Source organism: Peromyscus eremicus, chromosome 2 (assembly GCF_949786415.1).
Source record: "Peromyscus eremicus chromosome 2, PerEre_H2_v1, whole genome shotgun sequence".
Lineage (NCBI taxonomy): Eukaryota > Metazoa > Chordata > Mammalia > Rodentia > Cricetidae > Peromyscus > Peromyscus eremicus.
In genome coordinates this window covers 139,967,139-139,989,471 of record NC_081417.1, presented here as the reverse complement: position 1 = coordinate 139,989,471, position 22,333 = coordinate 139,967,139, and the positions used below count along the sequence as shown (strand labels likewise).

General features: G+C 50.0%; 1 protein-coding gene across 1 annotated transcript in view; it reads right to left on the bottom strand.

Annotated features, from left to right (window-relative positions):
* Phc2 (polyhomeotic homolog 2) overlaps positions 1-22,333 on the bottom strand; it is a 71,341-nt gene that overhangs the window by 13,013 nt on the left and 35,995 nt on the right. Inside the window, exons 2-3 of the mRNA XM_059255885.1 lie at positions 18,166-18,566; positions 17,736-17,901 (exon numbers count right to left, since the gene is read on the bottom strand). Of these exons, the coding sequence (XP_059111868.1) occupies positions 17,736-17,901; positions 18,166-18,566 (567 nt within the window). The remainder of the gene's footprint in view (positions 1-17,735; positions 17,902-18,165; positions 18,567-22,333) is intronic.

Here is a 22,333-nt window from a genome sequence, read left to right as displayed (position 1 = left end):
TACAAGTGGTCCAGATTCAGTGGTCACACCACCCAGTGTAAGTGCGATCAGTTTCGCAACAATCGCCTCTGCAGCCAGTAGGTTTTCTTAAACATCTACTCAAGCCAGATCCAAGCAGGCTAAACAGGCCAGAATTCTGCCCTGGGGGGTAAGGCTTCAGGCAGTACTGGGTCAGACAAAGCAGTACTCAGTTTACAGAGAACTCCAAATAGTGATGAAGAAGACCAAGAAGCTCCACTAAACACAGGCTCACGGTGTAAGAGAGCAACTTGGTGGACAGATGTGACAGGAACCTTCTGAGTCTCCTTGGAGGTCAGATTTTAACAGCACCCCGAAACTGATGCCCAGGACCTTTGGGGGCCCAAACACCAGCAGACACTATCCTCTGGAGGCACTAACTACACTATGGGGTTATTTTCTCCTCCAACGTTGGACTGCTGGCACAGTTGCCATTTCTCTCTGCTGATCCCTGCTCTTCATCATACCTCCTGTTCAGAGTGCAGTATACACTCCAGCCGGCCCTGAGCAAACCACAGACCCACCCTCCACCTCTCTGTGGACAACCTTCTTAATGTCTCCTTTGGAAAACTCAACACAATGCTCCAAAGAGTGGGATGGGTCCTCCCCCAGCCCGTCAGGGTGGCCCCCTCTCTCTTCTACCTCATCTCCTGAGTGACCTCCCCCAGCCCATCAGGGTGCCCCCCCTTCTGCCTCATCTCCTGAGTGATGTGCCTCACTGCTATACAGGCACGAGGCTTCACCACCTCATTTTAAGAGCCCGCTCCCCAGTCCCCTTCCCAAGGTTGCTCTCTGTCACCACCAAGTGCTTAGTGAGCTGAGGTGCCTTTAACCTGGAACTTCCTAAAAGAGAAAAGTGGAAAATCCATTTCTTTATTGCAACATGCCTATTAAAATATTAAGCATAAGCCAGTGGTATATGATAAACAGAAACAGTACTAAAATAATAAAATAAAAAATAACTGCAATACATTGTTACATAGGTAATTTCTGTACAACATCTTCTATGAAGATGTTATTTCATGTTAAGGACCCAAAATATTCCCAGGAAATGGGAATTCATGGTGTCTAATCATGCACACAAGGAAATAAAAACAAACATTTTAGCAACAATTTCTAACTGGGCTCTGGTGTATTTCCAACTTGGTTCATTTTCTTACTAGCAGTCCTGATTCAGAAAACCAGGACCAACCTTTCCTAATGAGAAAGTACAAGCTATGACATGCCTTCTCCTCATTCTACAGGAAGAGCCCACTAGGAATGGACCCCAGAGCTGATCAGAAGCCACCAGGAGATGTGACTGATGTGGGGCTGGTGAGAGGGCTCAGTGAGTGGCGTACAAGCGCTGACCTGAGTCTGGTGCCTCGAACCTGTGGTGTAAAGAGAACGAACTGAGTGTCCTCTGAGTACCACAGCTGTGCCGTGTGACAAGGGCATGCCTGCACTTCAATATACAGCCTGCCTGCATGCTTGCACAGAAACACACAAAATCATTTTTAAAAATATTAAAAAGTCATCTGTATTTGACCCAAAGTCATACCAGCAAGTTAAAAAAAAATGCCCTTTATATGTGTGTGCTAATGTGAAATATATTTTAATAGCTTTGACTTTTCTGTAGAAAACCAGAGATAGTCCCATTTTCTCCCCACCCCACCCCCACCCCCATGCACACAAGACAGGGTTTCTCTGTGTAAAAGACCTGGCTGTCCTGGAACTCACTCGGTAGACCAGGCCTGGCTCAAACTCACAGAGATCTGCCAGCCTCTGCCTCCCAAGTATTGGGATTAAAGGTGTGTGTCACCACCCTGGCTGGAAATCCTCCCTTTGGAATTCGTCTTTTTTTCAGTAAAAGTGTTTAGAAACTGAATTTTTTTTTTTACAATCTAGCATAGCCATGATCGAGCTAATGGCACAAGCGATCTAAACAAACTAAGTTTCTCTTTTAAATTTTCAAGTCTATGTTTATTCCATTTTCCTTGCTTTTATTTTCTAATATTTTGAACATACACAGAAATAAATATAGATTTTATTTAAAATGGTGGATAAATATTGTTCAAATATAAAGCTTACAATGAAAGCTGAACGCTACATTTAGATAATGGCTGATGCCTCCTAACTAAAGCCCAGTGAGACAGTCCCTGAGGATCTGAACACACTGTGGGTCACAGCTCAAGATCAGCTCCAGTCTCTACCAACGCTCCGGTAGCCTCTACAGTACCCCCATCCAGTGACTTCTAGCATGGCTGTCTGAATGCTTCTAGCAACAGAGGAACTAATTCTGAGGTACCTACTGCTACCTTGGGGAGTATAATCACAAAGTTCTTCCTTAGAATGAGCCCCAAGTCTGTCTTCCTGCTAATTTCTGCCATTAATCCTGGCTATGTTCCTTAAGACCGGAGGCCGAGTCTGATCGGACATGTACACTGAGCAAACACAGGCTCAGCAAGGCCTAGGGACTGTCTCCATCAGCGAGTGGACCATGCCGATCCTGGTCCTCTAAGCCTGTTCTACGGGACCTACCTTAACGCGACTATCACATGTGCATCTCAGAGAGGGAGTTTTGGTTCCTCTCTTCTCTGTCTCTCTATCTAGGGACAAGGGTCTCACCAGTTGCCATGGCCAGCCTTACACTTGAAACCCTCCTGTCTTGGCCCTACTCTGCTCTTCCAGCCTCCTAGTGCTGACTCACAGCTGTGCACCACCACACCTGGCTACTGTTTGCTTCTGAACAGCCACAGTCCTGCCTGAGCGCAGGCTGAAGAAGCGTGTGATTTACGATGCCTCTGGTACTTATTATGGAATTAAACTGGAAGGAATCCACTGTCCTACCACTCTGGGATACTGCCACCTCCCATCGGTCACTGACACTCATCTCCAAACTGCTCCTGACACCATCCCCTTCTGTGGGCTCTTTCTAGCCCTGCTCAATTGCAATGTCCCCGGCTCCAACGCCTTCGTTCGCCTTCCTTCCTGTTTTTGGCCTGTGCTGTGGATGGACGCTGTCGGGCAGAGGCGGCAGTCTTCAGGCTTTCACCAGAGGTTACAAACCAGTGTTCACCAATGGGAAGCAAGGACTGATATCTTCAGCCTTTTTTTTCTTTTCTTTTTTTAAAGATCTTATGATGAGAAGACAGACAAATCATCTCCTTCACGCTGACACCAGAAGTTCTAGTCTCCGTCATCACCCTGGGACAGACAATAGGAGGAGACAGAATCCCAGGGCAGAGGAGGGTGCTCACAGCTGTCTGGCTGGTTGGCTTTGCCACCATCACCAAGCCCTAGAGTTCATCACCTGCTTTAGTAAAGAGTTCGGGCTATTTCTGGAAGGACCAATCGGTCTCACCCCCTGCCACGCTCAGCACACGGAGATTAATTTAATCTGCTTTCCACTCTCCCAGACTGCTTTGCAGCCTGTTTGGGGGAAAGCTGCTTTGACAGTGAAACTTGCAGGAACCCGCCCTGCTGGCCTGAGGCAAAGAAAAGAGACAAAGAAACCCTGTCTTTGGAATTCAGTTCCTCAGTGCTCCCCAGCTAGCGGGATTCCCACAGGTCTCAGATGCCCTCCTACAGTAAGCACCTCAACAGAATGGTGGGTGCTCATCTAGCTCCAGAGGTTGGAGGAGGAAAGGGGCCAAGCTGTGCTGGGAAGGGGCAGGCTGGAACTCCTCTAAGTGGACCACAGATGGACCACTAGAATGTGCCAGAGTCTTACTAAGTATATGATCAGCCACCAGGCTGCTTCTCACTGCTGATCTCATTCACAGGCTCTGACAGAAACAGCTCTTCCGCAAGAAGGGGGGGGGGGGGGGGAGGCCTGCCCAGTGGGCCCTGTTTATGCTGTTTTGTAATCACCCTCTTTGGGACTGGTCACTTCTGCTAACCAAGGCAGGGCTGTGACCCGGTCACCTCTCTGCCCATAGGGGCTAACCCAATATCCAAAATATGACACACGCTTAAGGCCTATAAAACTGCAATGAATTATCAACATAAAATAATAAAAATAAATGATAAACTCAAGTCTTTGTCATCACCATAAACAATATAGGTCTCCTTAGTACTATAGAGAGATCTGCCACAGGTGAGATTCAGAACTCCCTGGGGCTGTGACAAGCTGGAGTAGCACAGCTGGTGTCTACTGTGGAAGTGGCATTTCCGTGGATCTGCCCTTAAATGACAGCTGCCATTCTTAGCCCAGTTTCACTGTCACTGTGGAGGATTTCCTCAGCAGAGAAGAGTTAGTGCACCAAGCTGGATCCAGAAACTTGGCAAGGCAGGATGACCTCTAGAGGCAAAGAAAGGCAGGGAGGCTCCTAGAAAGACACTTTCCAGTCAGCTGGAGAGACCAGGCTCATCCAGTCTTGATAAGCCTGGCCAGTTCAGAACCAAGTTCTTCCTATGTATAGATGACAAATAAGCCATCTGTTATTCGGGAATGTGGAAGGTTTGTGTGTGTGTGCGTGTGTGTGCATGCGTGCATGTGTGTAAACCAGAGGTTGACACTGGATGCTCTGGCTGGTTACAGTACGAGAATAAGCTAATGAAAGGAACAGAGAATTTAAGGGAACAGCAACTGGTAACACGGCTCAGCAAATATCAACACAAGATCACCTGTCTGTCACAGCACCGGCTCCAGGCTCGGTACTGCACTCAGGCTTTGGCTTCAGCTCAGCCTGTTTGAGAGAATGCGTGAAGCTCCTGCCAAGGCCTCTGAACCTGTATCCAGGAGACAGCAGGAGGCCACACCTGGTCCCAGCAGCAGGTCACCTTACAGAGAGGAAAGGCAGAATGGCTAGGCCTGTGGAAAGGTATGGGGCCACCCTTCCTAATCTCTTTAGTTATATCTGGACCCCCAAGGAAATTAGTGGTACTGTGAAAGTGAGGGAGGTGTCCCTTCCCAGGAGAGAGCCGAAGAAGGGCAATGGCGGAAGGGGTGGGCTGGAGCTCAGTCCAGGCACTCTTCACAAAGAGATTCATGGGGAGAATGTTCTTTAAGATGCAATGTGGCTACATCCATTTAGACTTGGCTGTGAGCCAGTCTCAGGTAAGCAGACCCTTTCGACACTGCTTAGGGGCCAGGTATGGTGGGTGGGAGGGGACCAGATCCAGGTGAAGGGACCCTGAGCCTAAGGCATGAGGCAACTTGTCTTCAGGATTGAGGGACTTGGTCTATTTGATGGCTAATCTTGTCAACATGAGAGGATTTATAGTCACCTATGAGACATGTCTCCTAGGTGGACTCATCTGTGAGCATGTTTCCAGAGAGGTTTGATGGCGGTGGGAAGACCCACACTGAATGTGGGTTGGCACCATTCCATGAGCTAGGGGCCTAAACTAAATGAAAAAGGAGAAAGTGAGTTTAACACTGAATTCAGCTCTCTGCTTCCTGACTGTGGACACAATGTGACCAGAGGCTTCCAGCTCCTACCACATGCCCCTCCACCACGGTGGACAGCATCTTAAACTTCTAGCTCCCACCACCGTGCCCCTCCATCACGGTGGACGGCATCCTAAACTTCCAGCTCCCACCACCGTGCCCCTCCACCACGGTGGACGGCACCCTAAACTTCCGCTCCCACCACCGTGCCCCTCCATCATGGTGGACGGCACCCTAAACTTCCAGCTCCCACCACCGTGCCCCTCCACCACGGTGGACCGTATCCTTCTTCCCTTAGTCTGCTTCTGTCATGTACTCTGCCACAGCACCAAGATGAGTAGCAAATACATCCCAGATCATGAAAGAAAGTTGGGCAGAACACAGTGGTTTCAGTTTCCCTGGAGTGGGCTGCCTCAGTGGAGCAGGCAGGGTGGGGAGGGCTGTGCTCTGACTGGCTGGGAACAGCATGAGGGCAGTTGAGGGAGGAGGCAGGAAATGTGTCCTCCATTCCGGGACACGGAAGCAGAGGCAGCATGTGTGGTCTGGGACATGAGGTCTGGGAACTGGCAATGATCTAGGTGAGTGATTCCCAGATGGGAGTCTTGAACTAATAAGAAAAGGAACGTGGTTACAGGATCCAGGAGCTACAGTCAATATTCCAAGATGCCAGAAGGGAAGTAGTGCATGCTCTTTCAATACGCCTAGCACACCATTATTCAATACCACGTTTCCCACACTTACAATTCAGGATGAGTCATTTCTCCCACAAATTTTTACACTAAATTTAGACAATGACCACACATGCATTTCCCATGCAGACTGCACACTTTACAGGTGTGCTTTCTAGAATTCAAGTAAGAGTGAATGCTATTTGGAAGACGGTATCTTCTAGAACATACACCAAAGGAGCTCTTAGTGGCGAGTAAATTGCAGGCTCCTTCCCATACAGGCCCGAGTCCTGGAGGAACCACTGCCTGTAAGCTTTTCAGTTCTTTAAGGGCAGAGCTGTGAGACAGAGACCTGTTGCCCGGAGGCCACAGCTATGGCTCCGGCACTAGCCTGCCCCTCAGAGCACCTTCCTCAGCCGGGCCAGTTGCAGCTGTTCTGGGCACCTGGGAAGGAACAGTGATGACAGAGGACGACTTGGCCACTCAGCCTGCACAGCAGGGAGCTTTATAGGCACACAGGCAAGACTCTGGATCCACATCCAGGTTCTCTGTGAAGGAGGAGCTGGCCAGCAGGGTGGGAAAGTAGCTGAGTCAGGTGACCTCAAGCCAGCCTGAGTGCCACTTCAGGATGACCTCACTGAGGCGAGGTTAGGAGGCCAGGAGGGCAGAGGAGCATCTCGGTATTGCGGGTAAGAGCTGAGTATCTCTGTCTACAGCCTTAGCTGGAGGGCCAGACCCTCCCTCCTGACAGCCGCTGCTGTACAGCCGACTTTCAGGCCATCAGCTCTCAGGACAGGCAGAGGGCCTGACTGACTCACCCCAAATCACAGGCTAGAGTGCGCAGAAGTGGAACTGTAAACAGCTGGCCGTCTTCCAAGCTGTCACCCAGAGCTAGGAGGGAAGCAATCAGTGCAGGCGACAGCCACCTCCCCCATGCAGCTGAGGACAAGGAAGCGGTGGGGGATTGCCACCCAGAGCCCTGAACTGCTTCCTAGGCCGCAGGCTGAGTGCCATAATGGGCTGAGGTCAGATGTAAGAGGCTGCTGTGGTGGTCCATCAGCTTCTGTAGGACCGCAAAGTGACTTCCAGCAGGCCAGAACACCAGGGATGCTAGTTAGTCCTGGCTGCAGGGGTCAAGGCATAGTCTTGTCTGTTCTGCTTAACACTGACGATGGAGGTCTGTCACAGGATGGTGTCCAATGCCCAGCTCGAGGGCTCCCAGCTTGTCTCTAGCACCGTGCTCTGGCAGATACTAAGACACCAAAGGAGAAGCTCTACAGAGATATCCCGAGTCCCGGGAGGAAGAGAGCAAGGGTGGCCGGGCAGAACGAATGTCAGTTCTGGGTCAAGCCTGAGCTCATTCACCTGTGATAACCTCAGGCACAAGGTGTTCACTGAGTCTCAGTTTCTCTATCTTTAAATTACAGTAAGTTTAAGTTTGTGGGAAATGCTGGTTTTGAGTAAATGGAGAAGCAGAAAGATACTGGGCTTAAATCCTACCCTGTGGTGCCAGCAGGCTACACAAGGCCTCAGCCTCCTCAACTGTGACGTGTATAACATCACGAAGCACAACTCTCAGAAGTGGCCCTGGCCTCACTCTCACTAAACCTGACCACACCCAGTCCCAGAGGCCAGACTGAGGCCTTGTTCCCGCTCCCCATGCTGTGTCTACTGAGGGTGTACCCTGTCCTTGTCTTTGTACACCTGAGGTCAGTCTTCAGAAGAGTTGTTAGTTACCTCTGCTTTGACGTGACTGTAACACAGCAGACATGTCTGCTCCTCAGGGCAAGCCAAGTGATTAACGTCACCAAGATTATAACCCAAAGCCAAGGAGACAAACACCGGATCCCCTTCTATGGCATCTTTCCTAAAGAAGCTAAGAATCATCAGCAGACAGCACAGAAGAACCCCGGAAACCAAGGGAAGGTTTTCTGAGTCATCAAAGGAAGAACCCCTACCTAGGGATATAAACGTGACACTTACAAAGCCAGGAAGTGGTTTCGCCTGTGAGGTGAAATCAGTTTAAAATGCTAAAAATAAACTCATGGAAGATAGATTTTTAAAATTCCACTTACAAAAGAAATCTTGAAATATTCAGTAAATGTTCTAATTATCTTCAGGCTGGTAATAAGGAAAGACAATCATGGCCTCTAATACGCCAACTTTGTTATTTTTGGTTACTAACTGTAGGACCATCAAAGGTAACATAAGTGGGAGCCGGGTGGGAAGTGGCGGCAGCAGCCTCAGCTGTCCTGTCCATGTAATGGTCCAGATGTTATCCCTTCTACAATCTACACTGATGGTGTCCTCTCTCTAGTGTTTAGCTAATCGTATGACAGAGCGGTGTACATATGAACACGAGAGTCAGGTCTCTCTTTCTGTCCATGTGGCTCCTGGGACAGAACTCTGGTGGTCAGGCTTGGCAGAGCATCTCACATTTTTAAATTTGTATCTATTTAGTTATTTAGTTTTGCTGCTGCCTAAGCTTTCAGTCATCTTACTTGCTACCAATCACTAACAGCTAAGTACTGACAACTGCATGTCTGGAAAAATGGGGCAAATCCACTTTTAAAAAACTCCTTTGCTTCCCATTATTTCAGACTGTCGCTTGCTTTGGTTGCTGCAAATGTTAATACAGCTGTGTAGCTCCGGGCCACATGCAGATGGTTAAGATATCCTGAAGGTATCAGTAACCAGGAATAACACGCAGTGTGTGAGGCACGAGAGCTGTGCAGCCAGTGCTCTGAACACAATTTCCAGTGGTCATGAACCTTGGATTTCTTGCTGAGGGTTCCAACACGGCAGCAGGCCTGGTCCCCCAATCTACTGAGGAGGATTTCGTTATAATACAGCATTGAAGTCATCTTTTCCTAACATTTGACCATAAGTATGGTTTAAAGAACGTTGAAATAGGAAAGCCGGCATCTCTGATATCTGGATTCATCTCAAACACTGGCAAGCTGCACTTAGCACCAACTACTTCTTTAGCAGATGTAGAAACAATGTCGTCTTTGGGCTCATTTGAACTCAAATACTTGGCAATTGAAAGATAGGGAAACCACATGCCCTTTCACTAACTACCATAATCTGGGAGGGTGGGTTACAAAGTTTATGAAGGGGCCTATGTAGTGTTATAATGAATCCCAGAGTGAGAATTATTTAAATTATGTTGTTTCTGGCTATACTCCTATTTTCTAAAACTAGTAATTCTGAGGAGACGGCTCAGTCTGTGAAGTACTTGCTCGATGATTCAGATCACCAGCACCCATGTAAACGGCCAGGTGTGGCAGTACATGCCGATATCCCCCGTGCTAAGGGGTAGGGCCAGGAGGAGAATCTTTAGGGCTTCCTCACCAACTAATCCAGCCAATCAGTGACCTTCAGGTTCAGTGAGAGAATCTGTGTCAAAAAATAACGAGGAGCATGATAAAGGAAGACAAACACACACACACAAACACATGAACATCTACACACACACACACACACACCTCCCCTAATAATTTCATATCACGTGATGCTTAGTCAACTGTAAGAACAGCACATTGGAGGGGCTGGAGAGATGGGTCACTGGTTAGGAGCACTTGTTCCTGCAGGGGACCCAGGTTTGGCTCTCAGAACCCACATGGCAACTCACAACGGTCTAACTCTAGTTCCAGGGGATCTGATGCCCTTTTTATGGGCCACTATGAGCACCAGGCATGTATGTGGTGACTATACACACAGGCACAACACTCATACAGAGAAAATTAAAATCTAAACATGTCTAAAAAGTAGCTCATTTCTTGATCATGAGCTTGATCATGAATATAAATGTCAGTTATATTCCATTTTGTTACTAATAAGAGAGGAAAGTCTAAAATTAAAAATATTGTCTTAGGCAAAAGGCTATTTGCCTAGCAATTCCTCAAGTATCTATGATATGAAGTAAATTAAAGATGGTTTGCCTCTGAATATCTTTACAAACACCAAACCAGTATTCTGATATAGCTAGGAACTCAAAATGAAAAATTTAAATGTCAATTCTTAAAATGAAACCTACATCTATTTAATGTGTAGATTAAATTTATCCGAACTGCCACATTTTTTTTTAACAGAAAGCATGCTACCAGCCTTTTCAAATGGTGACTCATGCTGTCATTTGTACCACTCCACACCAACAGTTAAATCATAAATCTGTGTGCTTCCAGGCTGCTACCTTGAGGGGAGGCCAGTTCTGAGCACTCACTCATGGTGAGAGGTTTCTGTTGTTAATACAAAGGCATGACCAGAGTGCTCAGAGCACCTCGCTGTCCCACAGGAGGGGAAGGCTCACACTGGTCCTCGCTCAAGACAGTCTCCTAAGGAGTACCAAACCAAGGAACATCGCTTTTTTGAGATTTTTCCAACTACTGTGTCATCCCATCGCCAAGAGGCGTAAGACAGAGGAAGGAACCGCCATTTAAGATGCCTCCCTACTCTCACTCAGGAAAGAATTCTCTCTGTGTGGGACCAAATGCCTGGAGATTAAATACTGGACAGCTGGAAGAACTTCAGTACAAACTGGATTCACTCAAGAAGCGAAAAGCATGTGCTGCGTTCATATTCACGTGGAACAGGTCCAGAATCCTCACCCTGTTCCCTGGTTTGTAACTTCATTTTGGCTGGGAGGGCTGACAGGAGACAGGTGAGCTCTGCTGGGCAAGGAAGCAGACCTAGAAGGCACATGCAGCCAGGCCACCTCTTTATACACACTCACAACAGGAAGAGACAGCAAAGTGCTTCCCCTGTGACACAGGTAAAAACGCCTAATTCCTAGTAATTGTTTCCTCTGTGTTTCCCTAAAACAGACAACCTCAGGGAGGCAGATGAACAAGAGCGAGCATGTAAGGCTAGAGACGAGAACACTTCAAAATTTAAGCTCATCTCTTCCCTCTATCCCTCTCCAAATTTATTCCCTCTGCCTCCAAAAATCAAAACTAAAAGATCCAAAGCCTGAGAGACAGGAAATGAGTAAGGCAGGAAAGAGGATGTGGTCTGAAAAAGAGTGGATTCTGGGGCTGAGCCAGAGCAAATAGGCAGCACAGGTCAGAGCTGGGGGAAGTGGTCTCTTGGCAGAAAGGGCGATCTCAGCTTAGACTCAGTCAATGGCACACTTAGAACAAAACACCTTCCTAAGAGGTTGTCTCCTCCCCAGGGGGGTGCAGAGCACCCAGAGAACTGTCTGGAGACCTGCAGCCAGAAAACTGTTTCTGCCACAGAAGGAAGAGGCTGGCATTTTCCTCTTCACTGCTAGGGAAGGAAAGGGCATGTACAAAGCCCACTTGGCAGAGGTAAATTAAAAACTAAATCAGGGCATAGGGGAAAGTGGAAAGGGCCTAAGGCCATGGGTTCCTGTACCAATGCCATAAACAAACGCCCAGGAAAGTGCAAAGGGCTAGAAGCAGCTACGGGATAAAATACCAACATTAAATGCCCACAGCCACTTGAGGGAAGGAGGGGTGCAAACAAGAGACGTTCCTAAGGCCCCTCAAGAACCACAGCACAGTGGACTAAGAAACTACCCAAGCTTAAGGCTTCAGGGGAAAAAAGACATCTGTTCTCTGTGGTCTATAAAGGCAAGCCTGGAAACATCTTGGGTGAGCAGGGAAGCAGAACTCACGTTCCAGTGCCAGGACAGAGCCGGTGCCAAAAGAGCACCACTCCCCATCTGCTGGACCCTCGGTGAAACAAGCCTCCCCGTGAAGACGCCAAGCCATCCCCACCTCACTGAGGCTGGCACTTAGGAGCAGACATGAACAGCGGATAAAAGTGTGAAGATTCCCAAACAACCTGGATGCTGGGGGCTAGCTGGATGTGGGGCCCAACGCAGTGTTTTACATAAAGCAGGGGCCTGGTAAATGCACTAAATTGAACTGAACAAGACCAGAGCTGCTCAGTTGTGGGGCTGTCAGAAGATTTAAGATGAAATCTCTCGCTCTGATGACTAGGATGCTAATAAACTACTTTCTATTTTCCAGGCAAAATGGTGGGACTCCCTACACTCCTGGTGACCCAAATCGAAACACTAGCCAACAGGTAGTGCCACAGGTCTGCAGCTCTCTGTGGGAATAAAAGCTGGGGAAAATGGGGAGTGAGCGTGTGTGTGTGTGTGTGTGTGTGTGTGTGTGTGTGTGTGTGTGTGTGTCTGTGCAGAGATACAAGAACAAGGAACAATTCCCTTGCTTCATTAGCTCGTAATGTTCACACTGACCTAGAAATCCTAGCAGTTCTAACATTTGGGTTGACTCAGGAGGGGTTAGAAAAATCCCAGGTGAATGATAATTGGATTATCCAGTAATGCCCCAGGGCCAAATGGCTGAAAAAGGCCAGGACAGTGGGGTCTGGTACAGTGAAAGTGACATTACTTTCCATATCCGAAACTGAGAGCTCAAGCTGGCAATGAGATGGAACAGTTTAAATTGGGGCCATCCCAGGAAAATTGCGGACACAGGCAAGATTTGGGTCGGTACTTCACAAGAGATCCTCAGGGTCGAATATGCTAATGGAGGGATTAAGGATCAAGGATGGGAAAAGTCGGAGGGGGAAAGCTGTCATTGATTTGTAAAGCAGGAATAAGAAGAGCCCAGCAGACAGCGCCGAAGGTAGGCTGACTAGGTCTGGCGTGGGAAGGAAAGTTGATGGGAACTGTTAGTATTAAGCTAGAAACCTTCGGCAGCTAAGGGGCGGGAGGGTCTCACTGGCACAAACTGGCACCTGACAAGGAGTCGGGGCTTAGGCGTTCTGGCGGCAACTCCACGGGTTCGCATCCTGGCCGTGCACATTACCTCCCTCTCTCTGGACGTCAATTTAAACAGACGCTCACAGATTCCGGATTTAACCTAAGGAGCCCGCAGATGCAGCAGCATACCTTCGTTTGGCATGGGAAGGCGAGAAAACGCTCTTCTAAAAATGGAAGAGGACAGCTACAAAACAACTTGTCCTTCCCCATCAATACAAATCCCCGCGGAACCCGGGGATCGGGAGGCCCAGAGCGGGAGCAGAGGCCGGCGGGACCGGGAGCGGAGGCGGCTCGGGCCCTCCCCGGAGGCCGAGCGAGGCGGCGCGGCCCACAGGCCTCCGCGAGGCCCAGGGCGGCGCCCGTTCCTGGCACGGCACGATCCCTCCCCGCGGCAGCACTGACCTGTCCGGGGCCCGGCCGGGCCTGACCGGGCGGGGCCTACGCAGCCCCTCGGCCCGGCGCCGCCTGGAGCGGGGGCCCGGGCGGGCCGCGTCCTCTGCGCCGGGAGCCTCCGAGCCGGGGCCCGGGGCTGCCGCGGCGCATCCGACCGCAGCGCCCGGCGGCCTGGACAAAGAGCGCGGGGCGCGGGGCCGGACGGGCGGGCGAGTGGCGACCGGGTTGCGGCGAGCGCTCGAGGGCTGCGACGCCGCGGAGACAATGCGGCGCGTCCGGGCCGGCTCCCGGGCCGCCTCCGCCGGGGCGGGGCGGGGGCGGGGCGAGGCGGCGCGGGGCGGGGCGGCGGCCGACGCGGCCCGCGCGCTTCCTTTGTGCGCCCGAGCCCCGCCCCGCGTCCTCCGGAAGGCTCGGAGGCGTCCGGCGCGGGGCCCCTGGGGACCGGTGGCCTGTGACCCCCGCCCCGGTGGCTCACTGTGGGGTCTCGGAGGCGAGTCTTAATGATTGAGGGTTAGTGCGTGTCAGGGCGAAGTGCACGCACCCTCTCCCTTATTGTCCACAATAACCCTCCAAGTGGTCATTATCCTCCCCACTGGGAGCCAGGATCAGAGGTGAAGTAATGACCAAAGGGACCCAGTCCTACCTCCATAAAAGGCGTAATCCCTACCGCCAGGTTTAATGTGAGGGTTAACTGATTTACAAATTGCCTGCAGTGCCTGGTGCACAGTGGGAGCCCAATAAATGTTAGTTTTCTTTCCCAAACACATTGTTTTAACTTGAACTGTCCTGCCGAGGCACCGTCATGCAGTAAGCAGGCTAGGAGCGCTGGCGGTACACGGACACGAGAGTGGCACCATCCCGTAGAGTAACTGCTGGGTGGACACAATGACTCCCCATTCCTGACTTCTCTCTAGTCTCAGTATTCCCAGCCATTGATTGTCTTCACTCATACCTCCTCCACCACACTGTCTTTTCCCCTGCTCCAGCTTCACTTCGTCCATGTTTTCTCTCCTGCATGCCTCTCTCCCTTTCTTGCTCCCCATTCCTCTTTCTCCTTTACTTTCCAAACTTTCAAACCTTGCCATAGAATTCACATTCCCCTTTCCCTCACACATTTGGTTTTAAAAAGGAAGATGACAAGGGACTGAACACTCAGTTTCTGTCCGGCGCTTGGCCACACTTCTGTCCTCCGCCTTAACTTCCACTGTCCTGCCAGAAAGGCGCTGCCCTTGACATTACAAGCCAAGTCCTACCCATCCTTCAAGGTCGAAAGACCAGCAGTTGGCAAACTTCTGAAAGGGGCCACAGAGGAAATACCTTAGCCCGTGTGGACCATATGGTCTGTGCCCCAGCTGCTCCAACCTACTGTTGCTGAGTCTGAGAGCTGCTGAAATGAATATGTGAGTGTGGCGGCTGTGTTCCCACAGAGCTGCACTGAGAACACTGACATCTGAATCTCATGTATTTTCACACATCGTGAAATAGTATTATTTTGTTAATTAACTTGCAGGGTTGTACAACACTAGCAATGTAATAGATGTAGCCTGAGGGCTACAGTTTGCCAACCTCTGCTTTATACCAATGCCACTTCCGCTCTGAAATCTAGCCTGATAATCTCCACTTGGCAGTACCATTTCCCTCTGTAACTTGGAAAGCATTTACCTAAGAGCCTTTTGTGGCACTTATCAAATTGTGGCTTTCATTGTAATTTCCTGTGTGCTCATCTTTCCCAGCAGACACTATGCTCCTTGATGGTAGGGAGCAGTCCTTATTTCCCTGGGCCTTACCATACAACCTATAGGGCTTTGTCCCCGAGTGGACATTCAGACATACGCAGTACGTACAGCTGTCTAAGGCAAGTGGCCGACAATTGCCTCCATTACACAATGATGATTTCTCTTGGAAGATGGGAACCTCAAGAACAGGACGCTTGTGTTATGATTATGCTCTTGCTTGGATTTCAGAAAATTTTGAGAGCCTTATGGACCAAATAGAAAAAGGAAGGCAAATGCCAGCTGACTTAGGGGTTGTTGGATAACTGTACTTTGACAAAGAGTGTTAGTTACCAGCATTATGGAAACACTGCATGGCTCCTCAGAGAGAGCCTATGAGGCGCTTCCATCAGCAAGCTGGTAAAAGAACACATATTCTGGAAAGACCTAGGCTGCTTCTTCCTGAGATTGTCTGATTCTTCTAGAATAGAGAGCGGGGCAATGCTTATTCCTGGAACTCACCTGAGGCCAAGCTGTGCGGTGAAGTCAGCATAATGAATAAAAGAATTCGGACGCAGGAGATCCTGCTCCTGACTCTGCACCTTAGTTTCCTGTCTTTAAATAACAGAATTCGGACGCAGGAGATCCTGCTCTTGACTCTGCACCTTAGTTTCCTGTCTTTAAATAACAGAATTCGGATGCAGGAGATCCTGCTCCTGACTCCGCACCTTAGTTTCCTGTCTTCAAAATGAGCATGGCGAGGTTCCGACCCCCAAGGGCAATTATCAGGATTCAGGGAGGAAAGCCATGTAAAGGTTGACAGAGAAAGTTCAAGGATGGCTTTATGAACGATTTGTTGTTCTCTGGAACTATGGGCTAAATTCACACAAGATCATCGAATAGATAGATGTAAGTCATTGTACTTTGGTTCAAAATAGAAATAGTACAAGTTGGAGACCAAGGAGACCTATTAAGACAGCAACTCCTGTCAAAGAAACCTCAAAAGCAAAAAGCAAAACAACCCAGCTTCCTGCAATCCAGTTGGCACAACACTCTGACCCAACAGTGCTGTTCTGGCTGATGGAGGAATGAAGGTGTGGCCTCCTTGTGTGGCCTGACCAAAGGTGGGGAGGGAGCTGCTGTGGCCTTGGGCTAGAGCCAGGGTGCTGCCCTCTCACCGCCCTGCAACTTGGAGCTGATCCTTCTTGGTTTTGTCCCCACTGCTAGAATGAAGAGGATGATGATACTTATCTCTGAGGGTACCAAGAGTGAGTAAAGGACGTGTGTGTGTGTGTGTGTGTGTGTGTGTGTGTGTGTGTGTGTGTTTTGATTTTTTTGAGACAGGGTTTCTTTGTGTAACAACCCTGGCTGTCCTGGAACTCACTCTGTAAACGAGACTGGCCTTGAACTCACAGAGATTCACCTGCCTCTGCCTCCTGAGTGCTGGGATTAAAGGCGTGCCCCACCACCGCCCAGCTGAGATGGTAGGTTTTGATATTTGGAATTAATGTGTTTAATTTAGGGAGTTACATTTTAAGAGAATCAATGAAATGGTAGGATATAGATAGAGAAGCATGACGGGAAATATAGGAATGGGGGTCTTGACATGTTGTGTGTGGGGGAGTCAGAGAATTCTCAGGTCTTTAGATGCCCCCCCCCAACCCCACCACCTAGTCAGGACAAGTTCCTAGAAACACAGTGAGATGGACTCTCGAATCTGTAAGACAGGATCACAAACAATGATGGTAAGTTCCAGTAGGTTCTGGCTTAGAAGAGGAAGCTTCTGATAATTAGAGTGGATTCTATAAGAGAACGGGCCATTTCCTGCTTCCCACCTCCCTTTCTTCAGGGTTGGGGATGGAACCCAGGGTCTCACACACGCCAGGCAAGTGTTCTACCACAGAGCCACACCCCAGACCCAGGACTGCTTTTCAGGAGTCTGTCATCCTTGCAAGTCCTGCAAAAAGGGAATGGATGACTTCCTCCCGTCTTTTCATTTTCTAGTGTCCGTTACCCGTGTTCTCTGGCTTTCTTTCCCTTCACCCTACCCTCACTCCATATAAGACTAACTTCTCCCACCTTGTATATTTTTGTATCCCCCAAACATTTCTCCCTTCAAGTCTCCCCCAATTTCCCTTTTGCTTCTCCCCCCCCCCCCCAGCACACTTAGCATTCTGGCTGGAGCTGTCTCCCTGAACTGTCAGCAGCCCTTGGCTCAGAGTGGCTGAGATCTAGGCCAAGATCACTGTGCAGACTGGCAGAGAAGAAGGCCAGCAAATGGATCACCACAGAGGGCGGAGGTAGCACTGTGACTCTCCCACCAGGGCAGAGTGCTCCAGCAGAGTGTCCTGAAGCCTAGGTCTCAGAGAGACAGATGGAGACCCCAGAGATGAGCATAGTTCCGTCAGATGCTCTCTGCAAGCTGAGGTATTCCAGGCCCACTTCCGGCTCTCCGAGGAGGCACGTCCCTTCTCTTGGAGACTCTGCAGTCCTCTGGCCCTGATTAACCTCAAGAACTCCCGCTGACACCTTTGTGGTCAGCATGGCCCCCATATATGCGACATTCAAAACTAATGGCAAGAGCGCCGCAGGCCCGACTCATCCTCTCCTCTGACCCTCTTGCTTTTCTATCTTCTGGGTTATGGTTCTTTGTCCCCAGCCCAGGCCCTCACTCCCGCTTCTGTCCCAGCTACCCAGCTGCTGTGCTGCTTCCTCTGCTTCTGGTAGTTTACCTCCCCTCCTAGATGCCACGGAGACGGAACCAGGAAGTGGCAGGGCAGGCTGCCTTCCCCCCTTCCTCCAACACTTCGTACCGTGAGCTGGGCACTGCTGGATGTTGGGAGTCTTGGGTACAGGCAGGCCACCTGGCATGGCGGTGATGATGGCTTGCTGGTGTGGGGATGGGCCTGGCTGAGTCACAGGCACACTCTTCTCCCCTGGCACCGCTTCCTCCCAGTCACCAGAAGCACACTGCTGGGGCTGTCGGGGGCAGGACAGACATGAGTCTAAGAATCGCCTCTGCATTCTTGGACACTACCCTGGTCCCTGCGGAGCTTGGGCAATGGGCTAAGATGTAAAGATTCAGCCACCCTAAGTCAGGGAGAGCCCTTTCTTCTTCCTGGGGATGTTCAGGGACAATCTCAACAGTCAGCCTACCCTGAAATACCCCAGAGTCAGGACCACAGGACTGCCAGAGCTATGGTCTCCCTACTGTTCCCCGTGCCTTGATATCAGCCTACTTACCACTGGAGAAGCAGGCTGCAACTGTAAAATCACAGCGGAGGTGTGCTGGAACCTTCGCTGAGGGGCACGGGACACACCCTCAGGATGTCCATTCTGAGGCCCAGGGTCTGGTGTGGGAAGGTGGCATTGCTGACTGCCTCCGGGCTTGTGCAGATGGGCAGTAGGGCACTGCAGGGGCAGGGCAGGTGTAACTGGGCCCAGAGGCATGGCATTGTCTTCTGGGCTGGACTGTAGGGCCAGGCTTGGGGAGACTGAGGCAAGCTGAGGTTGGGACTGGACTTGGGGTGCAGGCCGTAGTGGCTGTGACTGTGACTGCGGCTGCTGCTGGATCACAAACTGAGGCTGTGGGTGCTTCGATGACGACTGGGGGAGGAGCTGGTGAGGCTGCAGTTGAGCATAAGCTGCAGGGGGGAAAGACCAGGTTAGACAGCAAGGCCAACCTCATCTACAATGTCCCTTTCACACAAACACAGTTTCCCAGACCCAGGGGGCTCCTGTTTTCTTCCCTATTATCTTTCGCATGGAGACTGGCCTGGCCAGAGCCTGGAAGCTTCTCTCTTCCTGCTTGTGATCTTCTCCTCCAGATGAGGAACCTTACCTTAGCAATCACCATGGCACCTTTGCCCAGAACTCAACCTAGTGCCCAGCAGTACATGTCATAATACATCAGTTTGTTGTCCCGACCTCTTCCCATACGCTACCAGTTCTCTTCTTTCCGTTTTAACCAGGCTGGCTCTTTGAGGTAAGCATCTGGTATGTGTTGGTGTGGGTGTGTGTTGCTGTGAGTATGTGCACATGTGGGTACATGTGCATGTGTGTATGCATGTGTGGTGAGGCAGAATTCATGCTGGGTGTCTTCCTTGATCATTCTCTACCTTGTTTTTTGAGACAGGGTCTCTCACTGAAACTGGAGGTCATCAGTTTGGCTGGGCTGGTGGTCAGTGAGCTCCAGAGGTCTGCCTGTTTCCATTCCCTCAGGGTTGGAGTTATGGATCTGAACCCCAGCACCCCAGCACTTGCGCCAATACCCCCCCACACACACACACACTTTAATGGATGCTGGGAATCCAGAATCAGCCCCTCATGTTCGCATGTCACTTGTACGGACTGAGCCGTCTACCCTACCCCAGAGGTCTTACTTTTTTTTTTTTTTTTTTTTTTTAGTGGCTTCCGCTGTGTTTTTAGCTTCTGCCTTATAGATAGTAATGACCCGGGAAATCCAGTTCAGAGTGCAAATCCTCTGCCTGGCAAGCATCCAGGCCAGCTCAGAATACAAGCAGGTCAGCGGAATCTGTCCTACTTAGATCCCACCTTCCACGGTGACTCCCTCAGCCGGAGAGCTGAGTGAGTAGGTATGCCAGGCAGACATAGAGGGCCACAGCTGGACACTCACAGTCTCATTTACACAACTACACAAGGACAGACAGATTGTGGGTTCAAGCTATCATTTACAAAGAACCCTGAGACTCTGAAACCATAAGGGTTTCAAAGTGAGTTAGGGGAGGTATGCTCTTTCTTCAATTTTGCCTCTTTACATGCAAGTTTCTAACTGTCATCACAGCCCCATATGGAATTCCAAGCAGGTTGCCAATGGGAATAAAGAAAGAATCGGAACAAGAGCCACCAGGAGCAGAAGCAGATGGGGCTCAGGGGCTGGACACTGTGGCCAGAGACAGAGAGACAGGGCCGGCCCACCAGGTTCTTGTGGATGACAGCGAGCAATGAACCAAGAAACTGGGAGATCGGTGTGGATTTGAGGGGGATGCACTGGATTTAAGGGGCTCGAGGTGCTGGAGAAACCTGCACAGACTGCCTGCAGGCATTTGGGGATTATAAACTGTCTGTGACTCCAGTCTAAGCCCCGCCTCCTAATCTCTCATTGGATAGCCCAGCGTTTAACAACCAAAAAAGACTGTTCATCAGGCATGAAGATAACTCTTGGTAAGAAGCCTGGGCGGTACTGAGGGGCCATTAGGCTCCAATGGCTAGAATGACCTGTAGCTAACATGCTGGCCAGAGTTATCCCAGAGGCTGCCGTCTGAAGGAGGGATGGAGAGGGGCCAGGCCCGGGGAGCTGGGGGGGGGGGGGGGGCTGAAGGCATGATGGATGGTGATTTGCCACCTGCTGCTGTGACACCCAAGACAAGGGCTTCTTCCTTTCAGTGTGTTTCAGTGTAGCAAGAGTTCAGGTCTAGGAGACCACAGGTCTTCCAGCTCTACATCTTGGTGGAAATCATTAGGAAAATGGTTTTAAAATTCAGGACTTATTGTGGCTGGGAAGATGGCTCAATGGGGGAATTGCTTGCTGCACAAGTATGAGAATCAAGAGTTTGGATCCCCTGTGCCCACATAAACGCCAGACCTAGGGTGGGTGTGGCAGCTCACCTATAATCCAGCACTTGGGAGGTGGACACAAGGGATTCCAGGAGCAAGCTGGCTAGAGGGTTAGTCAAACTGGCAAACTTGGGGTTCAAATGAGAGATCTGTCAGTACACAAGGTGAAGAGTGACTGAGAAAGACACCTGATACCAACCTCTGGCTCACGCGCACGCGCACACACGCGCGCGCGCGCGCGCACACACACACACACACACACACACACACACACACACACACACACGAATATGCATATGAATAAAAAAATTCAGAATTTATGAGGTTGGAAAAACAAGGATGAAGAGGGGAAAAAAAAGGTTCTAACCCCAAAAGACATGAAGAATGCAGTTTGGAGATACAAAGAACAGTTAGTTCCCAGCCATGAGAGATGTGGTTCTGATTTTTCAATGTGCTCCCATCACGATTTGTTGCCTCACCACAGGCCTGAAGCAGTAAGTTCAACCACGGACTAGAACCTACAGAGATGTGAGCCAAAGAGAACCTTTTCTCTTGATGAGCTGATGAATGCAGCAGTGTGTTACAGAGCTAGCACAGCAGGAGATTTGGAAAGGGAACTGGCCCCTGTCCTGTGATCCTCCTCCTATCCTACCCTTCCTCCAAATGGTGGCACTCAGATGAAGCTACAATTGTTACAGGACAAATGATGCCGTATCTGCCCAAGCTGGGAGGAAAGATGAGAAGGGTAAGTGAGCTCATACATCAAACAGGAAAAGTATTTTGGGGAAGTGTGCATCATTAATCTTTTGGGGTTAATAAGAAGCAAAGACCATGGTTTAACTGAAGCATTATCCTGGGTCAAAAATCCTTTTGTTCAGCATATTGCAGTAACTTTCTACTTAGTCTTCCTGATTCTGGTTTCTTCCTGCTGCAATCCATCTTACGGACACAGTTCTAATGAATCTCTCCAGCGCACAGATACAACCCGACTCAAAAGCAGCAAGGGCTCCCCTTTGTCCAGTTGTCCAAAGCCTCGGCATTCAATATCTCTTTGTAGCCTAAACCGATCTTGCATTTGTAATTATTTATCCGACCAAGCAACTTTTGCTGTTTCCCTGTGCAGCATTGGTACCGTTTGGTCTGGGCCGCAGACTGAACCCTAGCATCCTCCTCCAAGCTGTACCACCACCAGGCTCCTTCCTAGCTCTAGACTGCCACCGAGGCCATCTACTCTGCACTGTACTCAGAGGAGCAGTCTGCTGAATGTCAGCGGGAGATCTAGCGCCCAAATACTTGGATTTGAGTGCCAGCTCTGCCACTCACGAGGTGTGAGCCACTGGTTAGCCCCAGATCTCTGTGCCGTCATCTTTAAAATGGGGTAAAACATGATGCCTATCAGTTCTTTTAGCAGATCACTAATCTCCTCGGTGGGCAGGATTTATGTAACCCACTTGTTTCCTCTAAGATAACTTGAATGCAGGAGATGCTTAATCAGTAATGCTCACTGAGTGAACGACCACAAAGCAGGACTCCATTTGTGGGGTCTGTTTCTCCCACAAAACTGGTTCTCTTCAGGGCCAAACTGTGAGTGACAGGTGTAATCTTTCAGACTAGTGTGCTCTCCCCGGGAACCCTGCACCTGTACCATCCTCACTCATTAACTTCTTGGACTAACCATCAGTAACCCTAAATGACCTACTTGTGCCATAAACGACATGCATGCCGCTGTGTGCCTCTGGGGCCCCGGGGCAATGCTTCCATTTGCTGGAATGTGCTCCTTCTGCTTCAGGGACCTCTGGTTTCGGGGGTTTGGATCAGGCTCGGCTCCCATTTT